At 41.9% G+C, this 8,409-nt stretch overlaps 1 protein-coding gene across 1 annotated transcript; it reads right to left on the reverse strand.

Annotated features, from left to right (window-relative positions):
* Positions 1-368: 368 nt before the first annotated feature.
* Positions 369-5,559, reverse strand: npffr1l2 (neuropeptide FF receptor 1 like 2). Its single transcript, XM_063897497.1, has 3 exons — positions 5,208-5,559; positions 2,023-2,122; positions 369-1,377 (listed from the first exon to the last, which is right to left on the reverse strand). Exons 1-3 carry the CDS (start codon positions 5,557-5,559, stop codon positions 369-371), a joined length of 1,461 nt encoding a protein of 486 aa, XP_063753567.1.
* Between the last annotated feature and the right edge of the window lie 2,850 nt (positions 5,560-8,409).

Below are 8,409 nucleotides of genomic sequence, written 5' to 3' on the forward strand. Positions count from 1 at the left end.
CAACATGTTTGTTAACCTTTCTTTAAACTTTGACGTTAGTTTTCGACTTGCTTAGCGGTCGTGGGAAACATTCTTGTACATTGCTAAGCTTATCTACAGTAAGGAAATATTTCCCAAGTACATTGTGCCACCCTGACTGGTGTCATCTTTGTTGTCCCTGATTGACTGATCATGACGCAGTTTGCAAAGTGTTGATGCTAAAGGTGAGGCATTGCCTAGAACTAGGGAGGCAATGGGTATCCATCGTACCGAACCGTAGCCACATTATACATCCTAAATCAGGCGATTGATAATGGTCTCTTCCTTGGATCTACAATGCAACACACTATGGCTTTGTTTGGTTCCTTTATGGGTCACATTGTGAACTTTCAGATGTCCCACGCCTGATACACTGAAGCTGCCTGTGGACTTGCCCGCTCTGCCTCCTCACTATTGCTGCCTTTATTATGTACTGCCGCCATTTCTAAGCCTCCGTCTGAAAGCCTTCTTTCTGAGTGGACCAGCACACACCCTACCTTCACACTCTTATCCACCTCTGCTGATTCAGTCAGCTGGTTGACGTTATGGACTCGATTTCTCACTCCCAAGACTAGACGGTTGTGATTGCTGGTGGCATCTCTGAAATCAGTCCCTCTACAATGTGCTTGCACGGACTGGTCTTTCCTACCCCACCTGGCCACCCTGCTCCACAGCTGGCACTGGATGAGGCAACAGAAGGGTCGAGACTTGCAAACAGCCTGGAAACCCTTCTTAAAGTTCTCATTGTAGTAGCCATAGATGATAGGGTTGACGCTGGAGTTCGAGAAAGCCAGCCAGTGGGCGAAGGGAAAGATGTAGCTGGTCAGAAGGTCCAACTGGTCCCTGTCCAAGCCTGCGTAGTCAGTCATCATCATGAGGGTCCACAGTGGCAGCCAGGACAGCATGAAGAGCAGAGCCACCAGTATGAGCATTTTTATCACCTTGATCTTTTTCTGGGAAATCATCGGCTGGCCCCCCCTTCTGCCACCAGCCTGCACCGTGGCGTTGGCCAGCTGTGGTTCTCTGTTTGCAATCACAGAGGACCCCAACTTGCTTCCGATACTTCCATACATCAGCGTGATGACGGTGAGCGGCACTAGGTAGATGTGGGCAAACAGAACCGCCGTGTAAACCCTTCTCCTCTGAGGGTTGGCAAAGTTTTCATAGCAGGTGTACAGGGGGAACGTTTGGTTGAAATCATTATTGTGCACCATGTAGTGGAAAGGAACTTTGTCCACAGTCAGAGCCACAGCAGCAGGACACATGATAACCACCGCTAGCAGCCAGATAAACACGATGGCTCCCTTCGCAACAAGTATAGTCGGCTTGGGTTGTAGAGGGTACACTATACAGCGAAACCTGTGGTAGATAAGAAAGAGCATTGCTGAATGTTAGCTATATAGGGCTGTACATACAAGGAAATCAAAAGCAGTGAAAAATATGATATTTATGGCTTGTTTTTAAAATCGTGAACGGCCTTTTATGAACTAATAATCTTTACAATATTCAAGCGTTCTGTCACAGAGGAGAATAAGGGACAGTTACAAGTTCAAATAAATGAAAATGGGAATATATTTGATTTTGTTCTTTGAGAAATATATCCAGAAAAGTGAAGAGACCACTCCAAATGTCTCTTAAATCTTTATCTCTACATGTTTGGCAGCCATTCCAATGTCGGTTGAATTCCAACACAGAGAAAAATTGGGAGTAGTTTATAGAATACAATAAATACATTTAAAAAGTATTTAACTCAAAGACATGTCCATAAATAATAAAATGATAATGCTGAAGTGGTCTCTTTTTCCACGGCTGTATGTTCATATATTTCATAAATGCGATGCTTGGATTTATTCTCCAAGGATCGACATTTATTCCAGACACTTTTAAGGTATTCGTAAAATTGGTATTACAATTTTGTTCGCAACATTTAGACTTCAAAATCAAAGGTGATCGTCCTCTTATTCTCCGTGTGGCTGGCCCTAACACTCTTCTACTCACATTTACCTTTCAACGGCTATGGCCACTAGGGTGAAGACTGAAGCAGACACAGACACTCCTTGCACAAACCCGCTCATCTTGCACACAGAGTTGGAAAAAGGCCAACCTGTTGAAAACATGACAACATCTCATTAGAGAGGTACTCAGGCTAGTGGATCCAATCAACTGACATGATTATCCCTCCTTCAGATACCCTAGATCACAGTTAATTGTACCTTGTAAGTATTGTTGATCAAAAAACGGGTAATAAGGTCAATTACCAAACATCAATGTTTTCCCCTATTGTGGAAATAAGGTGTCCTAGAGATCCAGGGTCGATCACCTCCATGGAAATATTCAAAGGTCCATTAAAGTGACAATGGATCCATAAAGTCTTTTTAAAAATGGTCAGTATTAAATCAATCTGGTTAAATTAAAATTCCCAGTTTGGGATGAATAAAGTATTTCTGAAATGTTATTTCCAATTCAGCATGATAATATGTTAAATATACAAAAAGCTAATTAAATACAGTGAGTGTGGACTATAAAGGATCTTCATTCTAGGACACAGAGTAATGGATATTGGTGTATTTCCACGTACAAATCAGATGACATCAGATCAACCATTTTTTTATAGCTTAACTAAGTGTAATGAACTATCCGGACCTCAGCACTACGGCTGATATATAGAACATCTTAAACAGATGCCTGAAATATATTAATAATTATAATTCAAATGCTCGCGGCTGAAAACTCTAAGGTTTCTAATGTTAAGGCTGGTCTTCTCACACCCTGCAACAAACAGAAAAACATGGCTTATTCGTTGTGCAGAGAGACCGGGGTGTCTCTGGCAAATACAAAGCGTAACATTAAATGCACAGTAGATCAAACTTATTTTTTACTAGGTTGTTTATTTTAAGAAATAATCCAATACAGCTAAAGTCTAAGCTTCAGCTAAATATTATGTTTAAAAGAAATCCAGCTGGGAACAGTCGGCCCTCTGCCTGCTGAGTCAGCGGGGGCGACTACAGAAAGAAACAGTCACTTTTTAAAGAGAAAACAAGAAATCAAAGTCCTGTGTTTCAACATGCCAAACATTTTAAGAAATACTGACCATGACTAGAGTGTCATTCCTTAGTCATTGCACATTCCCAATATATGTGTGAGCAACAACAGCTGAAATGTATTCACACACCTTTAACAAAATCAGCTCTTCACTATGTATTGTGTATATATATAAATTACATAAAAAAGATCCCATAATTTGGCACATTTCATTACACATTGCTTAATAGGAACAATACAAATGTTATGTGCAATAAAACCCCTTTACTCACTGTTTACGTTTGCTTAACACATTACCAGGTTTTTTGTCTAAACGCAGCGTGCGCCAGAATGCAGATTTTACACAGAAAACAAAATCTCTGTGGGTCAGAAAGGGTTTAATGAGTCCAGAAATATGGAGATGGGGTCAGATGTCTGGTCAGACGGCAGAGACAGCTTACAGAGAATAAATAGGGGATGGATGTCCGATGGGTCTGCCGGTGGACGAGTGGCAGGCAGCAGGCTGACACTGAAACTGAGATTTCTGATCCTTTCTTTTACTCTCCTTTTTTTCTGGAGAGGAAGTAAAGAAGCCGGAGCTCTGGGTTTATTGGTTGTTTGAGGTGCAATATATGACTCAGCAGCTTTAAGACATGAAGACACTGTTATTTTCTGCTTCGCTCTGATGCAGGACAGGCATTTCCATACTATATTTCTCTGGAAAGACTGTGTTACGATGACTTCACATAAAGTCCAACAAGGTCTCTTTTTTCATCCAACTGCTCGCTAGGTGTATCTGAAAATAGAGCCTTTATGTCAGGATTATATTCTCTCTTTATAAAAACGTTGAACCGAAAGTTCAGCCACAGGTGCAAAACTCATTTCTGTTGCTGAGGAAAAGAAACACTAATGGGATGTTGACTCATGGCCTACTCAGCAGGTGCACATCTATTATACATAATTAAGAGAACTGATTACTGGAAAATATGGTATTGCACGTGTAATTTGATGCTCTTTCATTGTCAATCCCCCATGTTATTCATAGTGTATTTATTGTCAATATGAACAATAGTTGTTTCCAGGTCAGGTAGGCTATGGCAGATGGTGCTAACTCATGAACAGCACTGTGTGACTGATGTGAGCTCCTATGGCTTCCAATGTTCTCTCTTTCTATTCGTAGAGGTAATTAATCTAGATAATTGCCAACAGCTGTGGTCACGCTGGGAAATTGCAAGTACTTTTTGACACTGTCGAGGCTCTGTATGTGTCATGAAAAAAAAAGTGCAGGTTTGATGCAGGTTTTTTTTCTATAAGATAGACTTGACTTTTACGAATGGGAGGAGAATTTCTATTGATGTGATATCTCCTATCCAGAACTGATTCTTCTAAAATCTGATGTGAGATTCTATACTGAACTATAGCAATCCTCAGAAACTCTTCCAAGTCCAGCTTTTGGCAAGAGCATTTAGAAAACAAAGCACTGGTAGTGATTGGCAGGACACAAGAAAAAGGACTCAACCAAACTGCATTGTTGATTGTGCAACCTGCCGCTAGTTTCCCAAAGGACACTTGAAACAGACATCCTGAGGGGACCCCAGCTCTGTATGAGGGTCAGTGTGTTTTTAATAAAGATGAAGGGCTGAGGAACGAGAGAGCAGGAGACTTTGTGACAAAGGACTTCAATCATGTGCTGTCAATTGCTTATTTTGTATTATTGCATTCACGTTTACCAGAAGCTCACTTTTATTAGTAGAGACACATTTACTTTGAAGTCATTTCTTGGTCCCTTTTATTTTGAAGCCTGTTTTTGTTCATTTAATTTGGAATTCTTGGTCTCTTTGATTTTTAAGTCCTTTCCTTATCACGTATAATTTGAAGTTTGCTCTGGTTCACTCATATTCAGAAGATAGTGCTAATTGGATCTTTTTTTTCTTGGTGGAGGCTGACTAAAATCAACACGTATAAACTTGTTTTTGCAGATTTTGCACTCTTTCCTGCTCCCTTCTTTCCTCTGGCACCCTAAAAAATAAATGATAAGACTACATGGGTGCTCAATGCTTTACTGGAGTAATGTAGTAATCTTCCGTAGAACAAGTCTAGATAGATCCCGTGAATACATGATACTGTCTATACGGGAGTGTCAGTCTCAAAATAAAAGTCGGTATCACCTGTGATGAGGTTGTCCACCAGAGTTGTAGGGATGCAGAAGATCCCCACCAATAGGTCGCTGATGGCCAGATTGAGGATGAAGAGATTGGTGACTGTGCGCATACAACGGTTTTCCAACACGATGAAACACACCAGGATGTTTCCCACCATGCACAGCAGGAAGATGAAGAAGTAGGCCAGGATGTAGCTCGCGGCCACATACAGGGAGTGTTGATAGTACGGGAAAAAGGTGATGTTGGTGATGTTGGTGATGTTTGCAACGCCATGTAGGCTGCCGTTTGTAATGGCTTCTGTGCTGGCTGATCCCTCCAACGCCATCCCTTCCTCAAACATGTTGTCCAGGACCTCCATTCGAACCAACCCTGCAGGGGAAATCAAACAGAGACAAAAGAGATTATTTCCCAACTCAGAATTGATTGTCATGTCTTTACAATTGTCAAAACAAGTTCTGGTTTTGTAAGTCCTTGTGTTTAATCATTGATGCTGTTTGTTTTAAGGATGTCTGTAGGACTGCAATTGAGGGGAGAACCATTGAAGGACAAAAGAAAGAGCCTGCTTTCTTTTCTTGTTTATAAATTGAGCTTTTTGCACTTTTTCCGTTCCTCTCATTGTAGAAATCCAGAGACAAAAGGAGAATGTCACAGGACAGTAACCACTGGAAACTATTCGATGATTGGGATGTCCTCAAACTCATGGGCCCTTGCAAATGTTGAATCCTACCCTCGTATCAGTTTAGTTGTAGCTGAACACACACAGGTTAGGAAGTAGACTTGTTGCTATGTTTGTGAGGATGTGTTCCACTCTTCACAATCCGTGTGGTCCGTCACGGAAATGCCAAACCATGGGGAGAACACCTAGTGCGCATGCATGCACCTATTAGTGCTCGAGGTGTACTTATGTAAAACAGCGCAAAATACTGGCCCACAGTCACTCCCAAGACGATTCAAATACACAAAGCTGGAACAACAGAGACAATTTGTTCTCTGGCAGCAACGTCTCCTGAGCCAAAGCTGAACAAATCACAGTCATGTTGGTCGATTTCAAACAGGTTTTTCTGTTCAACACGGCCAGACTCTTCATCCTCTATAATCTGTGAACAGCAGGACCGTTTCTCGGAGTTAAAGACTTTAAAACCTCAGCTTTTCTACTGTTGAATGTCCACAATGAATCCTTGATTGCAGTACAAAGACAATAAAAGAGACATTAGTTCACATGGTTTCATCCAAAGGATTTTGTCCCTAGTAAAGCTTACTGTCGCAGCTTCCTTCCTCTGATCCCATAAGCCACCTCCCTCTGCTTCACAGAAAATGTCTGCATGAGAATAAAGGCTACCCGAAAGCCTGGATGTATTGACCGTGTCCACTCTTTGGTAGTAGTGTCTTTTAAAGAGGCCCTTTTACACTTTTTTTGGGGGGGGGTTCCATTTGCTGTAGTGTGTTATCTAGGTTTTTGTGCATGTAAATGGTCTACAAAGGCTAAAATTCCACACCCCCCCCCCCCCCCCATTGGACCCCCCTTTCTTTACTTCCATTACATAGTCACATCACTGTATGTAACACTCACGCTTCTATTGGCTAGAACTCCAACACATTGTACGTGATAGGCTAAGGGGCGGGACATCTCTAAGCGGTCGACCAATCACAACAGAGACGGCCAGATAACCAATCAGAGCAGACTGGGCTCTGGTTTCAGACAGAGGGTGAAAAGAGGAGCTGCAGCACAGACAGTATGAGAAACATAAAGAGCTTTATGAACATTAAAGCATGGAGACATGTCCCAGGAGAGACACAAATATGAACCTGAACCTGTGCACAATATGTCTATATCATTTCATATTCACGTGTAAGATGTTTCCCATGCAATATGTATTACATCTTTTATATGTTTACGTGCGTGTGCCTATCTGCAGTTCAAACCTGTTAGTGCTGACACATGCTGTGAGGCACATCCAGGGGAAAAGTAATGATGTACACTACCACCACAACATCAAAACACACATTCATCAAACTTTTAAACGTATAATACAGTGATAACTCGGCTTAAAGAGTAATTAGAGTAATTTGCTCGGATATATTTAATAAACAGTGCTGTCACCATGCCAACATCCCAAAAGAATGTTAAGTATAAATAGAAAGGTAATTCGCTCACTCCTAAACCACATCAGGTCCACGTTTGATTACATTTTGAAGCAATGTCAGTCCAAAGCTCATTAACAGGGCGGTGGTGGCGAAGTCCATAGGGGCTTGGCCTGGGAACTGGAAGGTCCTGGAAGGTTGTTGTTGTTGTGTAAATGAATGAAATGACCACAGTAGCACTTTAGCTTCCTGATGATCCGTGTGTGTGTTATGCATGTTGATTCCAAATCACTATTCCAAGGATGTGGATGTCTATCGGGTGATCTAAATGCATATTCCTGACTGTGTACAGAGCTTACACACTGCAGCAAAACCAAGAAGAACGGTATTGACGGGATTTAGTTCCCAAATGCAAAGACACATCCCCCGGAAACGAACGAGCGGTGTGATCCATGACTACATTATCATACTCATACAAACATTTCATAAACAAGACGAGATGTATATTATATTTATATTGTACTTGACCTCGTGATAAAGAGTCAACATCATGTTTTTGTCTCACTTTGACAGACCCTGCTCGCATGCCTTCTGTATCTGAAGGCTACAGGTTTAATATTCAGTGTCTCCATCGATCAGGTGTTACACAATCCTCCTATTTTCCACAAAGCGTTTCAGTGGACAGCAGCAGCAATGGTAGTATATACTCCGTAGCACCAAGACTCTAGTAATGACTAAATTATAGGATATTAATGTGTGTTTTTGTCCTTATTGTCCCTATAGTTTAGAAGTTGGCTTAGTCTTTATTAATGCATCCAGCAGTGGCTCAGTCAGTAGGGGCTTGGACTGGAAATCGTAGGGTCGCCGGTTCAAGTCCCCGAACAGACTTGAAATATGGAAAGTGGACTGCTACTTGGAGAGGTCCCAGTTCACCTCCTAGGCCCTTGAGCAAGGCACCGGACACCTCCAATCCCCCCTCCCCATTGCTCCCCGGGCGCTGCACGATAGCTGCCCACTGCTCCTAGTACTAGGATGGGTTAAATGCAGAGGACACATTTCACGGTGTGTGCTCTGCTGTGTGCATGTGTGTGACTAATAAAGAGGGTTTCATCCTCCGATTCTATTA

The sequence above is a fragment of the Eleginops maclovinus genome, chromosome 12 (assembly GCF_036324505.1).
Source record: "Eleginops maclovinus isolate JMC-PN-2008 ecotype Puerto Natales chromosome 12, JC_Emac_rtc_rv5, whole genome shotgun sequence".
Taxonomy (NCBI): Eukaryota; Metazoa; Chordata; class Actinopteri; order Perciformes; family Eleginopidae; genus Eleginops; species Eleginops maclovinus.

Excerpts from the sequence above, each read along its gene's own strand:
- npffr1l2 (XM_063897497.1), bottom strand. The coding sequence starts at position 5,559 with ATGGAGGTCCTGGACAACATGTTTGAGGAAGGGATGGCGTTGGAGGGA. Across the intron at positions 2,123-5,207 it reads GGTGGACAACCTCATCACAG|GTTGGCCTTTTTCCAACTCT; the intron begins GTGATACCGACT and ends TGTTTTCAACAG. Across the intron at positions 1,378-2,022 it reads GTGGCCATAGCCGTTGAAAG|GTTTCGCTGTATAGTGTACC; the intron begins GTAAATGTGAGT and ends TATCTACCACAG.